The 17,018-nt window shown below is 37.2% G+C and overlaps 1 protein-coding gene across 7 annotated transcripts in view; it reads left to right on the forward strand.

Annotated features, from left to right (window-relative positions):
- The window catches only part of LAMA2 (laminin subunit alpha 2), a 334,884-nt gene that overhangs the window by 126,008 nt on the left and 191,858 nt on the right, over positions 1–17,018 (forward strand). For all 7 annotated transcript variants that reach the window (XM_041469664.1, XM_041469666.1, XM_041469665.1 and 4 more), the window contains 5 exons: positions 972–1,150; positions 2,796–2,895; positions 11,357–11,517; positions 14,975–15,115; positions 16,463–16,636. In XM_041469664.1, coding sequence (XP_041325598.1) covers positions 972–1,150; positions 2,796–2,895; positions 11,357–11,517; positions 14,975–15,115; positions 16,463–16,636 — 755 coding nt within the window. The remainder of the gene's footprint in view (positions 1–971; positions 1,151–2,795; positions 2,896–11,356; positions 11,518–14,974; positions 15,116–16,462; positions 16,637–17,018) is intronic.

The raw sequence follows: 17,018 nt of genomic DNA on the forward strand, positions 1-17,018 counted from the left end.
TAATTTTTGTCATGAGTGATTAAAAATAAATAAAAAGGAACAGATATGCCCATATTTAGAGTAGCCATTGCTTGTTTGTGTCCTGTAAACTTTGGTCACAGAGGTCTTTGTTTTAGTTGGGACTGTGTCTGCACTGGGAATGCATTATGGAATGAAAGCAGGGTACCTTTAATTTCATGTTTAATTTTTAAGAAACACTTACACCCTGTTTGACTCTCAGTGAATTGTTGTACTGTCTTGGCGGAAACAGTTCCCTGTTTCCTGCCTTTCCACAATGTTGACAAGCTTTGACTTTCTCTTTATTATGAAATGAATGTTTTAATACTGCGGGGAAAGGGACAGTGAGCTACCTTGTTTTCATTGCAACAGATTATTAGATTATCTTTCCTGTATTTGGACCTGAAGTCTAGAGTTCAGATACAAATGTCAAAAGAAGATTTAAGATTGGGAATCCCTTTGTTCTGTCCCAATTCTTATATGCATATGTGCAAGTGAGGTGTTTTTAGGATGTCTTTCAGATTTTATTCGAATCATTTTAATTTACTCATACCATTGTGCTGCTTTCCTTGTAACTCATCTTGTATTTTAATTTAGATGACCCTTTCATGAACTGTATGTGTATGCAACCACCAAAAGGTTTCTCAGCTATCAATTTAAGCAAGAAAAAAAAATCAAACAAGCTGAAACAAACGAGGAGCATCGTAATTAGACTGTGTCTGTCAGCTTCTGTACTCCCCAAGACAAAATATTGAGGAGAAAAAAATACAACTTTATTTAGTTCAATAGAATTTCAGACTGTGCTTGGGACCACATTGCCTTTCACAAACGAAGTAGTAAATGAATGTTAGAATGTGCTTTTACAATATACACAGAACCAATGATGAAATATTGAAGGGCTCTTTTGAATACCTCAGTAACAGTGTGGCATCCCCAGCTGGAAAGTATTTGCTAACGCTCTCCTTCCCTTTTAGCATGCAACTGTCACGGGAAGACTGAGGAGTGTTACTACGATCAGGACGTGGCAGCCAGAAATCAGAGTTTGAACATCCATGGGGAGTACCTGGGGGGCGGAGTGTGTGTGAATTGCTCAGGCTACACCAGCGGCATCAACTGCGAGACCTGCCTGGACGGCTACTTCAGGCCAAAAGGGGTAAGCGCTGGCTCCCGCCTCCCTTCGCTGCAAAGCTCGCTGTTCAAACCATCCCTTCATCGGCTTGTGTTACTAAACAGAGTTTGGGCTGCCATTTTGTGAAGGTTAGCTTCCAAATCTGACAGTGCAGCGGTTGCTTTTCACAGCTGGGAATGTATAAAGTTAATGCTCGGAGAAATAGGAAAGTGAATTGTGTTGATATGAAGGAATGCACTTGAGGTCAGGGCCTCCAGCTAGTATTTCAATTTAATTTAGAAGAGGATGTGGTCCTGTAAACAGAACTTCTGCCTCAGTAATGAATTTCAACTTTTGTTATCAAAGTTCAAAGAAATATTGCTATATTTGGTATTGATGAAAGAGAGACTGTAATTTCTCTTTTTTAAATGCAATGTAGAATTAATAACCACTGAAATTCCATAGTGTTTCATGAATGTCTTTAAATTTCAGTGCAGTGGAAATTGCTTTTTGTATTTCATCGTATAAGACTGTATTTTCATCTAAGTGGAAGCTGAAGCTGTCAAAAGATGAATCTTATATTAGGTTGTATTGTCAATATGGGCCATTCATGTGCTTTAGACAGCTACACTATTAGTGTGTGCTTGAATTGCTTCTATTTCATCTGTATATTTTCAGATGGGTAAATAATGGCCTTTAGTCTGATTGGTGTTCAATCCTTAAAGAGAAAACATCAGCAAATAGCAGTAATTAGATTTTCCCTGATAGACTAGATTTAACCTTACAACTTGAGAAAAGGAGCGCTGAAAAACAATTTCTTCAGCAGCAGGGCACTTATTTGATTTTTTTCCTCTGTTTTAAGTTATCATCCAGCTAAAAGGGATTGATATATTTGTGTATGTTTGTATAGTATATCCATACTGTGTTTATGTATCTAGTTTGTGCAGAACTTCTAATTTATATCCCTAGTTTGATATTAGACCAAGGTTTAAGTTTGGCTGAGGTAACCTCTCAAGAACAAAATGAAATTGTTCCATTGCTTAATGTTCACTTTTCTTCACTTATCTTTTTTTCTCTCTTATTAACTAACATGAGTTAGTTTTTCAAATCATATTGACCAGAACAACTGATCTTGTCAATATTACTTTAGGTAGTAAATGCTTAAAATCTACTTCATTACATTTATTGATTTTAATTATATATGGTTCTGTTATCTGTACACCTGGTATTTTTTAGTTGAAGACATATTTGCATCTAAGTCACTACATATTTCTAAATAAAAATCCCAAATGTAACTTTAATAGAATCACAGAACCTGGAATCATTTATGTTGAAAGGACCTCTAAGACTGAGTCCAACCCTTAACCTAACACTAAACAATGTCCTTGGATGCCACATCTAAACGTCTTTTAGATGCCTCCTGGGATGGTGACTCCACCACTTTTTGGGGCAGTCCATTCCAGTGTTAGACAAACCTTTTTGTGAAGAAATTTTTCATAATATCCAATCTCTGGTGCAATTTGAGGCATTTTCTTCTTGTAGTAGTCTGCATGGACTAAGTTTATCAGCTGTCTCATTTATCTTCAAGTGTAAACCACCTCTACAGAAGTCTTCTCTCCTACTTTTCAAGACGTAAATAAAAGTTTCCAATTATTGAAGGTAAGTTTTTTTTCTTCTAATGTCTTTATAGGTATTGCCAGATAACCCAGATCCATGCCAGCCATGTTCCTGTGATCCAAATGGGTCTTTAAATGATACCTGTGTCAAGGATGAGAAACATACAGAAGGAGGTAAGCTCCCTCAAATATAGGTCATTCAGCAATGGTCAAAGAAATGCTGAATCACATTTTTGGTATCTTTAACCAAAAAAATGCCCAAAAGGGTTGGTTTTGGTTTTTTTTTTTTCTTTTTTTTTGGTTTTTTTTGTGGTTTTTTTTTGTTTGTTTGTTTTTTTTTAATTTTCCTCATACAAGCAGTAATCTAGCTCCCATGTTTTGGTTTTTTTTTTTTTTTGTTGTTTTTTTTTAATTTTATTCATACAAGCAGTAATCTAGCTCCAATGTTTTGGTTTTTTTTTTTCTTTTTTTCTTTTCTTTTTTTAAACTCGTATTACCAGTTTGTTGAGGCTACTTTCAGATTCATGGCTGGGAACCTCGTGTATCTTTGGAAGAATATTCCCAATGGAAAATATTGAAGAATTTTGGCATTAAAGAGCTTTCTTCTTTTACCACAGAGATTAAAACTCATACAACAGCAATGCTATAATATCTTTTCCTATCTAAGCACATTTCCATTTGAAATCTAAACATTATTCTTGAAAGGTATTTATTTGCTTTCTGTGTTATTCATGTAGAATTACAAGATGCTTAACATAGCCCTGTAAAAGCTATCTTCACATAGACAATGAACTGTTCATTGGGCTTTGGAAACAATGAATGGTCATTTTTTTGGTTCTTTCATTGTAAAACATCTGAAAATACTGTAGGAAGACAACAAAACTCAAGGTCGGTTCTTAAGAGATTTATAAATTGGGCTAATTTCAATCTATTGATGAAATGTAGCCATCCTTTAAAACAGAGATCAATAGAACATAAAAACAACATGGCAGAGATGCAAAGACAGGACCCATAATCTACTGTAATAACCATGTACTGATTGCACCAGTTCAATAAAATTATACTGATTTACTGTCCCAGTGGTGTCTCTGGTGGGTTAGTCTTGGCTAGCTGAAGCTGCCCACCCAGCCACTCTCTCACTGCTCTTCTCAGCAGGGCAGGGGCAGAGCAAAAGATGAAACAGCTCATGGGCCAAAGTAACAATCAGGAAATCATTTTCCAATTATCATCCTGGGTAAAACAGATTTTATTTGGGGAAAATTAAGTTATTGTCAATTTGAATAGTTTCAGGTAGCATAAGCAAAGACAGGTTTCATAAGCAAAGACTAATATTAAGAATACACCTCTTCCTCCACCTTCATTTTTTTTCCCAGACTCAACCTCACTTCTTCATTCCACACTGCTCCTCTACCTTCTCCCCCACTACCACTGGTGATGCAGGGTGATGGCAAGCAGGAGTCATAGCAGTGGTTATAACAGTTCCTTTTTGACAGTCCTTCCTCCTCACACTTTTCTCCAGCTCCAGTGTGGGTGCTCCCCATGGGCCTACATCCTTCACAAAAAAAATTTTCCCTACCAGCAGTTCTCCATGGGATGTAGTTCCTTCAAGAAATATCCAACATTTCCTTCATGGAAATGCAGCATGGATATCTGCTGGTTTTTGCAGCCTGGTTTTCTCCAGGGACTCCAAGGGTGTGTCTACTCTGGACCAGGAGCTTCTCCTTCCACTCCTTCCCCTTCTCCATTCTCTGACCTGGCTGGCTGAGGGACTGTGTGCCCTGTTGGGAGCTGGCTGTGTCTGGCACGGCCTTTTCTTCACAGAGGCTGCCCTGGCAGCCCCCTCCCTGCTGCCAGGGCATGGGAATGGATACCCAGTGCAGTGTATTACGTGGAGTGATATGAGAGACAGGATGAGCGGAAGGGAGGATGAATCCCAAAGCTGGCAAAAACACAGCAAGACTCTCCAATGCCTGTACCAAACCTGTGGTTGATACTAAAACAGGTTACAGATGACAGACAATGCAACAAAGGAACCTCTCAGACTGTGATTCTGAGATGGGGAATGATTAATTCAAAAAAATGCGATGTCCCTCTTGCATGTTACACAGCTGCTTAGTCTCTGACTCCTGTCACTGCTGCAATCTCTCTTTTCACACCTTCTTTTCTGGCCCCTGGTGTGGGTCATCCTCCTGGGGCCTGGCAGCTGATCAGCACTTAACAGGCTGACAGCTCCTCTCTCACAAGAAGAGGAAAGCAAAAGGATAGAGACATTTTTCCGTCGTGTTTGTCAGTAGTGGTGTCCTTAGGAGCTCTCAAAATGTCTTATGCCTCTGAGCATGCAGCAGATCTAAACCATCTCATAGTTGCTTTTTAAATCTGCTTATACTTTCTGAATCTGACAAGGTGGTACTGTACTTTGACGCCTTGCTATGTCTCCTTCTGCCTTTTTAGTGCTCTGATCTTCTTTCTGGCAAATTCTTCTCTTGCCTCATTAGTGAATATCTCTAGGAAGATAATTAAGCTCTTGTTTGGATCATTAACTGTGTCTTTATGGAAGATCAATAAGCATGTCATACTAACATGTTCAAGGTAACATCTTGGATTATTTTTTTATGCTTTTCCACCTTTTACTTTTATTGCAGGTAGCCAGTCCTGCTCATCTGGCCCCAGGCATTCAAAGAAGTTGTTGAATGCTCTAGTTTCTCCAGTCCCAAGAACCAGAGTTCTTTTGTTCTCTTCACAAAATGAAAACTCTCATCTTTTTCTGTCTTGACTGTAACCAGCTTTTTCTCATCTACCTGAAATTTACCTCATGCTGCTGCAGTTGGTTGGAGGCCTGTTGCTTTTGAGCATGTTTTCTTAATCTTTGTTGAATGTCCTACTTGCAACACATAAATATTTTTCCCTTTATTCCTTTCTAAACTCATTGATGCCTTCTGTTTCCAAGTTATTTACTGTGGAGGTTATTCTGTGTGTTTAAACTATTTGTTCTCATATGTGACAAGCACAATTGTTGTTTAGATAACTGCCATCATGTATGAAATTCCCTCCCTAAAGTAGTCCATGCATTTGTTCTTGGGTCCAGTTGTCTGTGTCCTGCCCAGTCTTGGAAGTCTAGTGAGACATGGTTGCTCTGTCGAACAATGGCCAAAGGATAGTTTTGATATCTATCTTATTGTTTTTCTGGTTTAAGACTGGTTTAACAACAAAAACAAGCCAGCTCTACATATATCTGGGCATCAAAGGTATTCTGCCTACAATGGACTTGCTCTTTGCTCATTGTTCTTATTGTTTATTTGCCTTTTTTTTTCACTTGTACTAGATAAGTTTCCAACACATTAGGAAAAATGTTTACTTCTTGCTCATTAATTTTATAGTTCTTGAACCAGTCACATATTTGTGACTGTAATGCCTTATTCAACAAAAAACACAATAATAATGGTTGAGAGGAAAAGCGTTTCTATTATTTCTTTTAAGAAAAGATTTCTGTGGTAACAGAAGAGGTTGTTTTAGAATCAAGAGTGAGTCTGGATATAATTTTTTGCATAAAACTATCCTGAAAGGTCACTTCATCCCTTTTTTACCCTCTGACATCTGTATTCAGTACACTGATAAAATTCTTTTTACTGCATACTGCTCACCCTGGGCAGCAACTTGGTTTGAAGCACTGGTGAGTGTTCATAAAGGAAAAGCTGGAAAGCATGATCTGTTTGAATGAATCTATCTATTCACCAGTGAACCAGAATGAGCACTCTGGGTGGGTTGAAATACATCTTAAAGAGTCGCTGGCTGGTTGTATGGGGGTAAATTGTTTGCTTGGTGTAGGATGGGAATATGCTTCTTAAAAGCGTGCTAAGTAAATGCTTTGAGCAAGTAAAAGACATTAAACTAGAATGGAAATAAGATAGTAAGGAACATCACTGGGAATATAGAGTCACTGTGAAGAGTTCTCAAGTAAAATAAAGCTGGAGGCTGTACATTCTCTGTTCTTGAATACAGTAGGTAAGCAGCAATTAAAATGGAAAATTGTAGCAAAACTATAATAGCTGGTGCATTGATGAAATGCATCAAGAGGATTTAAATGACTGCATCCTGTAGTCGTAATCAGTTTTTGCTAGATAAGAGAAGGACATAGAGAAGCTGCCTTATAATATAGTATTCATTGTTTCAGGAAAGAAAGAAGTATTGCTGTATTTTATGTATAATTTCCATTTTGATCTCTTTGTCCTCATGTGTCTCAGTCAATAGTCTAAAATCAAATATTATTATTGCTTGTAAAGTGTATTTTTGCTTTTGAATCTTCAAGGATGCTTTTTAAATATTCTTTCATGGCAATCCTATATCTTATGTTAGTGAGAAATATAAAAAAGAGAAACTTAAGATCAATCATAAAATAAACTGATGAAGCTTCCTCTAGGTTTTGTAACTGAAAGGCCATAATTCTACAACTGAATTTTTCCATCTGTGTTCAGTTCATCCTGATAATACCTAAACTTAACCATTGCTGATATTGCAGTGTTCCATATAGAAGCGAAGGTCCAGCCATCTAGAAGTACTCTGTACTCCAGTAATTAAGGCTTTCTCCATGAATTGGTACACTTTTTTTAAGCTCTAATGGCTAGATGCTAGATTTTAACAAATAGCCATTTTACTTGGCCCTTATCACCTGCAAGAACTGACAGGTTTGGAACCCGGCAGAGTTTTATGAGTCAGTCTTCGGGGCACGCTGTCTTTTTTTCCCCTATTGCCTCTTTATGTACAATATAATCCCAATGACAGATGTTTGTTTTTGCTGAGAAGGTCCTCAGACATTTTAGGATAAGTAAGATCCAGACATCTTGATCTTTATTCAGGCTTTGTCCTACTTTGCTCAGCAAGCGGTCCCACTGACTTCTATGAAATTATTTTCAAAATTTATACCCTGTTGAACAGGAGTGAAAATGACAAGAGGCCTTTCCTAGGATTGCAGGCTTTTTAAGGGTCTGGTTCATGCTTCTGCATGCATTATTTTTGTGCAGTTTTGAAAGACTTGCTAGGCTAGGAAAAACTAACAGGTAAAACTCATATGTCAAGATGACTCATCCTCTAGGGTGCATTTTCAAAGCCCCTGCATGCTGAAAGACAGGACAGAAACTGATAATATGCAGGGAGAAAATCGAATAACAGATTCATCAAATAAAGCCCCATTCAAACAAGACCTATGAAGTCATAGACCAAAAGCAAAAGACGTCCTTTTGAAATATCAGTTCATTGCAACAACAACAAGAGACAGCCTGGTACATATGCCTTAAATTGAAATGTAATTAGACTGTTGACATGTTGTACATTGCATATGTACTACAGCAGCCTCATCAAAAACAACCAGTGGGGCACTGAGAGGAATTTACACGCTGTGTAACACAGGGAGAGCTGAGATCTCACAAGGGCTGTAAATGGAAGAAGGCATGGAGCCAAATCAAGCACACAGACTAACTGTATCAACAAGTGTGAGAGCTGGAAGAATGTATGACAGGTAGCAACCTCCTGCCTTCCTCTCTCTCACGTGGAGTGTGAGGTCTCTTGATAAGTGGTGTGCTGAGGTTATCTCTGTATGCTGTGTAAGAATGGGGCAAGCTGGGCTGGTGACAGTAAAGTTTTCAATAACTGCATAGAAAGGCGGAGCAGGAGAAGGGATGGTTCTTGTTGGGGAACTAAAAAAAAAAAAAATTAATGGAGTGGGCAATGGAGGAGAGACTGTAGATATAAATGAGTATTTGGGTGCTCCATACTGAAACATATAGTTGAATTTGAGCTGAGACTTCATTTGTGAGATACGAGTTCCTGAAGCTTTCAAATGAGGTGGGCTCACTTCTAAAGAGTAGGCTTACCTATGTCTTTTACTGCTGAACCCTGGAGTATAGCCAGCTATTTTCATCTGGAAGGAACAAAAGTTTCTCTGTCCCAGATGGTGCAGTTAGGATGCATTGACCCAGATTACAAGAGCTTGTGTCCTGCTGTGCTGTGGGGCCTTGATGGTAGCTTCTTTGAGAGGGGAATAACTCAGAAATTTGAGAATCAGCTGAGCCAAAGGCAGCAAAACCCATGGAGCACATAACTTTGAGATAGTAAGTAACAGAAATTTCATGCATTGAAATTCTGTGTATAATTAGGTCAGATCAAGAAGGTGACAGTCGGCATGATGTGTTACAGCAGATCAAAGAGGCTTCAAGGTTAGAGTAGACAGATTGAATTCACCTCTGTGTAGACTAACAGATGATATAATTTAAAACTCCTGTAGGTGGCTGCTTCTTCAAATAGCTAGTTAGAGAAGCCGTAAAAAGGAGAAGCACCTCTGGATTTATGCATGGGGGACTGTTTTAAAACTCTCCTCCTGAAGGACAGTCAAATTCAACATTCTTGTGGGAATGAGAAAGCCTCCCTGAAAAACAACTTAATCAAAACAAGGAAATCTATAAAAGGAAAATAAAAATGAACAATCCAAGACTGCTAATGGCAAGCTTAGGGTTTATAGACCACATATTAGACATTCAGAGAAGATGCATTTCTCTGGTTCAAAATTATTCAAGTAATGCAATTAAGCTAACAACAACAACAAAAAAGATATATCTATTTAAACAGCAGAAAGAAATCCACTTAAAATCAGAAGTTATTCCTAACTAGGATAATAGAAAAGAATATAAATTGTGACAGATTCCAGAAAGGCATGCTCTTAATAATAAATACACATATTTTAAGGAATCATTTTCTGAATAGTTAGATGTTGCTAAGAGGTAGTTTTTCAGATAATTCAGAATCAAACAGAGTGCTAGAGATTCAAATGCAGTAGAGTTAAATATGGTTTATGTGTAATCAAGTTATAAATGGACTTCTCAAGAAAGAAAGGGACACAGCAGAACAACTATATTAATTCTTTTAAACAGTAACTAAAACAGCTCAGGGAATTTCCCACTTGGGAGTCTTCATTCATGGGGACAAGTCAGAAGAGAACTGCCTCAAACAGAAGTGTCAGGTTTGAAGTGAACTGATAAATGCAGAATCAAAATTTGTTAGGCATGGAGCATATTTATCCATGGCTTCAAGATGAGTTGAGTAGTTGAAAATTGAGTTGCTTGAGGCATTAAATATAGCTTACAATATTTGTCAAAACAGACATTAATATTAAATAGACCCTGTTTATCCAAAAGAAAGACAGGGTGTTCCAGGAAACTAGAATCAGAAGGTCTGGTTTCTGTTCCATGGAAATCACTAGAACTACAATAAAGGATTTATGCTATTTCTGAAATGTGGCAAAAATGGGCAAAAATCAAGACTAGGGGTTTTATGTAAAGGACAGTCTGCCTTATGAATCTGTTTGAAGGATTAAATGAATATGTGAACAAAGGCTCATTTGATTAATATTGTATTTTGATTTTCAAAAGGTTTTGACAAGATCTTTTGCCAAAATCCACAAAAGAAAGTGTAATAGGATAAGGAGAAAAGGTTCTTTCATGGTTTAGTACTTGGTTAAAAGAATTAATGGACCATTTTCACAGTGATGATCAATATGAACTGTTGAAAATATTCATATTTAACCTGGAGAAGGGATGAGTAGGAAGGTGACAAAGTTAGCAAGTACAAAATCTTTCAGCATAGAAAAATGAAAGAACTGCAAAATGTTGAGAAGGATCTCAAGATAGTGTCTGGGTAGTAAAATAAATGATGACTTTTTTGTAGCAATTACAGGAAAAGTAGAACACTGAGAAAAGTAGTTCTACTTGTACAGTGATTACAGTGATTTCTGAATTAAGCACTATCAGTTGTGAAACAGATCTGGGAATTTCCTTGGACTGTGTCTCAGGTCTGCCATCTCTGTTCTGTCTTGGCAGTAGTCAAAAACATCAACAGGTCCTTTGAAATACTACTGTTTTTTAAAAAATAACTGAAAAAAATCATCAGAAAAACCAATCAAACCAATTTACAGTATACACACCCTCTTTAAATAATTTATTAGAATTGGAAACAGTGCAGAGAAGGACAGCAGAGGTTTTTGGACATACCAAGCAGTTTCTGTCTAGAGATACTGAGCAGGTGTAGGAGTTTGTGGCATATGAATTAAAAATGTCAGGTAGGATATGATAGATGTATATTGAAATCACAGATGGCATGGATAAAGTGAATGGTTACTTTCTCTTTTCTATGATATAACAATTAGATGGCAATAAATAGAGATTTATCACACATCACTGTTTTCTTTCACACTATACAAGGCTAAATGTGAAAAATTCCCTGCTGGGGAGCCTTACAGATTCTGAACATAAAAGCGTGTTGAAAGGTCTTTGGATTAATTAATGGAAGAGAAGGTTTTCAGGGACTGTTAGATGCAAAGAAGTAGGGATATGTTTGGATTTTCAAGATTTCTTAATATGCAGATTTCTGGAAACTCAGAATTCAAATCACTGTATACTTGCCCTATTCTTACATTGTTCATTCTAGTCTCTCTCAGATGATTCTGAGTTACAGATGGTGCTGTGAGCAACAGTAAACACCCCCTTATGTTAAACCCACCAGAGGTGTTGCTTTGAGTGCTCTAACACACATATCTGACAATAATAATGACAAATGAAATATATCTCATGTTTTTTCCCTCTTCCTGTAGATTTGTTGCCTGGTTTCTGTCACTGCAAGACTGGCTATGCAGGAGAAAGCTGCAATCAATGTGCCTTGGGTTATACAGGATATCCTGAGTGCCTGCCCTGCAACTGCTCCCTTGAGGGCAGTGAAAATGATGACCCCTGCATAGGTCCCTGCATCTGCAAGGTATGGATGTCGAATTCTTCTGAGCCATAGCAAGATACCAATGGTACTGAAATATTGCATTAATGCCCTTTTATTATGCCAGAGTATCCCGCTGTTCTACCTAGCTGTGTTAGTATCTGTGTTAGCCACTTCTCACAGAACACTTGGTCTTGGTCCTACAAAATCCTACACAGTCTTGTGTCATCTCAGAACTCACTTCAATCAACATATTTACCTAGGAGCCTTGTATGCTGCCAGTCATACAAGTCCTTAGAATTCTGTAATGAAGGGACACTTACAAAGCCTGTGAATCATTTGTTTCAAACCCCATCCTCATCTACTCAAAAAGTATATGTTTACTTTTTGTAGATTCTAAAACTAATCTGTAAATGCATTTCAAAAAGAGAAAATGAAGTGAACTGATGATCTATTAAAACAAGAAGGTTGCCTTTTAGGAGTAGTCATTCTTTCCTGCCTTGGGATGGTTGATTGTTGAGAAATCTCTAATATGTTCTAAAAAAACAAAATATATCCTTTCTGTAGGATGAATTTCTTAATTTCTGGGAAGAAAATTTAAGAAGGCTTTTCTCTGTGTGCCATTGGGTATCTCCCTCCAACTATATCTTGATATTATATTGAAATTAAAAACATTTAAAGCAGACGCATCCACTTCTAAAATACCTAGCTATCAGAAAGGCTTTAGAAATGGTTGTGCTTTCTAAGTCACAGTCTAGTAAGTGACTGTGAATATGCCCAAAGGACTGCTCACTGTACTGTGGATCACTTTTTCTGTACTGTATTTGTGGGAATTCCCTTCCAAAATTTAGTTAACAGAATTAGTCACAAATGAGAATTTAGAAATACTTACATGGCATTCTTAAATACAGGAATGTACAAAAAATGCTTCAATCTCATGCTGCAGATTCACACAAAGCTCTGGTTTGACAGCTGAATAGCACTGAAATCTACTCAGAGAATTAACTTTATCCTCACTTTATGTAACAGCCACATGATCTCTCTCAGAAATAAAATCATCCACATCATATTTCTAATTACTTAGCCATCAAGTTTAGAAGATCATAAGAGGGTGATTTTGCTATGTTCTGGCTTGGAATGGAGCTTTGATGAAGATGTATTATGCTAAATACCAGATGAACACTGCTTAATAATTCTTATGATGTTATTCATGTAAAGCCAAACTGACCTGTTAGTGCACACAGACAAAAATGAACAAATAAAGAATAGAAATAATTGTTCCTGTCCCAGAGAGTTCTCATTATATGCTCTTTTCTTTCAGTGTTTATCTTTTGTTTTCTTTGTGCTCCTCCAATCCCTTTTTAAGTGCTTGTGGGAGAAAAATGATACCTTTTGTACATAGCTGAGATACAGATACATACACATTTAATTTCACTAGCAATCTTCAAATTCAAATCAAAGCAGAATATGGTCAAAGGGACACTGAAATCATCAGATTAGTTATGCTCCATGTGAAGAATAAAGTGGGATGTCTGGTTAATAGCAGGTCTTAGGAAATGTTTCCCGTATTTTAACCACATCTTTCAATTACCTATGATGAGCTTTAAATTTGCTAAAGATAGTTTTCTTGTAAAAGAAATTGCTGAAAAACAGTCCTAACTGGATAGGCTTTGGAACTTTATGACAGTATGTGGTCAAAGTTTCATCTTTGGATAGCTTAATACTTCACTGAAAAGTATTGAGAAATACATGGGGTTACAGAAACATTGCTTTATTTGCTGAGGGATAGGTTAGATCTCCTTTCCAACTCTAAATTTTATTATACCTATTATTCACTGAATTTCATGCCTACTCAATGGAGTTCTGCAAGTTTTATCACAGATGATGTTTGTGACTGCAGAGCAGGCAACTTTGCATTTAAACACGTTTGGTTTGCAGCTCTCTTTTTATTTTCCTCTTCCCTCTCTGCACACACTAAGTACATCAACACAGTATGAAACTTTTGGGACCAGTGTTCAGAACTGTAGTTTCTTAAATAAAGGGTGAGAGTATCTGTGTCCAGATGCTGCCCACGTTATTATTCACATGAAGCATGAGTAACCAGTTGATTTTGACATACCCATGGCAGTAATAGGCATTGATTAATCCCAAGATTTCTGGTGAAAATGTAAAAATGCCAGTCTTAACATTAGTGAGATTTTGAAGTTAAATCTAATTTACTTATAACCTTGAGTTTTATTAAAGATGTTTGTGGTTTGTTTAATAGTCTGTATGATATTACTGAAGAGGAGCATGGAGCACAGCAGTAGAGACAGAGCAAAGATACTTTTTTACACATATTTTTACTGTATAATTAGTGGTGAAAACATTATTAAATTTTCACTGTATCTTCCTTTTTGCAGGTCATTGCCCCTTTCTGCACGCTGTCTCTATTTTCTCTTCATTCATGTGTGCTGTCCTTTCTCCCCATACATCCACCTGCCTTGCCCCATTTTTGCCAGGTTTGCTACATCTTAACCAGGAGGCTATCAAATGGCTTTCAGTGAATTTACTGTGGAGCTGTGTATTTTGAGCTATCCTAGACTGCACAGTGTAGGCAGGGTTTTTAGAATATGTTCATTTTCTGCTGACGTAGAGCCAACAGTTCAGCCCCGTGTGCATTCCACAGAGCACTGTCTCCAGGGTTAAAGAGACTGTGCATAATACCTCTGAAAGGGGAAGAATTTTCTGAGCTCTGTTGGGGAAAATACTGAATTACTGAACCAGCACCATATCATAAGCATCCTGCCACACTGTGTAGAAAACCTAGCTTTAATTTTGCCTATAGGACAAATTGATGTATACTGTAAGATAGTAGGATTTAATGCACAACGTAAGCTTTCTATGAAAAATATAATTACAAAATGCTAAGTTTAGAATAGCTCATGTATATTTAGTGCCTGTCTTCCTGCAGGGGAAGAGTTTCCAAACCTGGCTGCATGGCTGGCAAACACATGTAGTTATGGAAAGAAGAATTGCAGCTCATTTACTACTTGTATTTATCCTGAATTCATTTATTAATGCCAGATCTCTGAAAAACTGATACTCAGAGTGATTAGTGCGACTACTACCACGTACCTGTAGTTTCCATCAGCTGGATGTGCATGGATTTTGTCAGTCCTACCTACATACTACAGTTGTTGAGGTTGTAACATTGTGCCATACTACCTTCCCCTCTGAGACTGTCAGTGTAAAGTATATGAATTAGATTATTACCTGACATAAAATATGTCCATTCACAGAGATGAGAAATTACAACTCTTTTAATGTCCAAATTCCATGTCCTATTATTTACATGCAGCCACATAGTGCCTTTTACTGTGTAAAGGATTTGCTACTAACATTCACAAGTAAGAAAGTCTTTCCTATAAATGTCTTTAGAGTCCTCCTGAAGAATAAAAAGCCAGTGATCTCTGATTCTCATCTATGACAACTAAAGTAATACTCTAATGTGCCTTTCCAGGAGCATGTTGAAGGAGAAAACTGTGACCGTTGTAAACCAGGTTTCTTCAATCTTCAGCAAAATAATCCCGAAGGCTGTGAGGAATGTTTCTGCTCTGGAAAAACAAACATCTGCAGACACTCTCCCTTTACCTACAGAAGTGTAAGAAAAATCATAGCATACCAGTACATGTCTTTGCTTTGTGTTTTTTGTGTTATCAGTAACCATTGTCACTAGGTTTTTTCTTATTAGAAAATCATGCATGTCCTTTATTTTTCATTTATCTGGAAGAAAATGTTTTTAAGCTTTGTCATTCCTTGTGAGGAAGTTCTGAAATAGAGCAATTAGAACAGTGAAAAGCACAAAAGAAGCTATAACAATATAAATTGAAGCCATATGCATAAACAGAGTCCTGGAATGTGCATACATAACCACTCCTGAATTAAATGCTCCATATCCACAGGGCAGCCTCTTTTCCAGGTAATTATTAAATTTCTAGACCTGAAGTAATTAAGAATTTAGAAACAGTAAATGTGCAACACACAGCTTAAGTAAGAAAAAGGAATGCCTTGCAGGATTTTGAATGCATTTCTTTTGTATGCTGCCTTCCTAGGAAAGGATGTGAGAGGAAGATGAACCTGCTGTTCTTATTTATACTGTAGAAAAATGTCTTTCGCCTGCAAATATACTCTGAACTGTAAATTAGTTCTCAAAGCTCAGACACTCATGCCACTGAAATGAATGTTTGCTACATATTCATGCCTGTAGATTGAGTTTGGGAAATGTGTTCTAGGTCTACTAGATCTTGATTTTGGCCATATTGTTATGCTGGAAGTCTGCAAGTAACATCATATATGTCTAATGTTCTCATTTACATGCCAGCAACTGGGAAATTTTCCATTTCATGGCTGAGCTCATTTATTGTTCGGCTTGTATCTGGGCTCCAGAAGCCATCTTTGTACAAAGTGTGCTCTTCTCTGATGATTCATTATTAATTATGGGATTTCAGAAATTCAAATTCTGGTGCTTTCCAGCACCAAAAAGGTGTAAAAGTATAAAAAGTATATTTGGCCTTGTAAGGTTTTGTAATGGAAAAATATTACAAATTATGATGCCTACAGCAATTAGAAAATGTATATGCATTTGTCAGTTCATTTTCTGTACAATCTGTTGACTGATGTTATTTACTGAAAACTTGCAAAATATTTATCAATAATCTTGCACATATGTTTGTATGTTGGAATTTCTTTCTTGCTCTGGACCATGAAACACAGAATGCAAATACTTGCTGTTCTTTCAAACTGAGAAGTTATCATTCCCAGTCATATACAATACGAAATGTTTGCTGTTTTTACTTTGTGTTTTCCTTGGTTCCTACACTGCTATTAAACCTAATCAGTTTTTTTTTTAAATGGAAGAATGCGAGGCTGTGGCTGTTGAAATGATCAATGTTCTGATTATTATTGTAATGTGGGTTTTATTTACTTATTTATTTTCCTATCATTTTAGATAGAAGACATGAATGGTTGGTATCTGACTGACTTACCAGGTCTCGTCAGAGTTGTCCCCACACAAAAGAGATTTGATGGGCATCAGCAGCTAAGCATCAGCAACGTGGCTGCACAAAAAGTACTACCACAGATTTACTATTGGAGCGCACCAAGTTCTTATTTGGGCAACAAAGTAAGTGCAGGTGGTACTTGCCTAAACACTAATTTGATTTATTGAGAAAAATGGTAAGGCTTTGAAGGGCGGGTGGGACTGAGGGAGGATAAAATTGGTTAGCTATTTGACTGGCAAAATTGCAAGCAGAAAGGAATCACCTGTGTGGAGTATCCTTTTGCGGCAAAAAGTTAGGTAGACAAAATTAAGTAAACATCTTTAATCTTGAGCCCTCTTTGGTATCCTGCTGTCAGGTGTCAGAGAAGAGCAACTAGTTCACAGCATTGGTTTTTGAATCAACTAGCTGGTGTGTGGTTCAGCTTGGCCTGTTCTCTTCCCACCTTGTACTGTGCTTTGAAAACCAGTTCCCTCTTCTGCTTTTCAGAGATGCAGGTTGTGTATC

This window comes from Pyrgilauda ruficollis, unplaced genomic scaffold, assembly GCF_017590135.1.
Source record: "Pyrgilauda ruficollis isolate IOZ18807 unplaced genomic scaffold, ASM1759013v1 scaffold24, whole genome shotgun sequence".
Classification (NCBI taxonomy): Eukaryota; Metazoa; Chordata; class Aves; order Passeriformes; family Passeridae; genus Pyrgilauda; species Pyrgilauda ruficollis.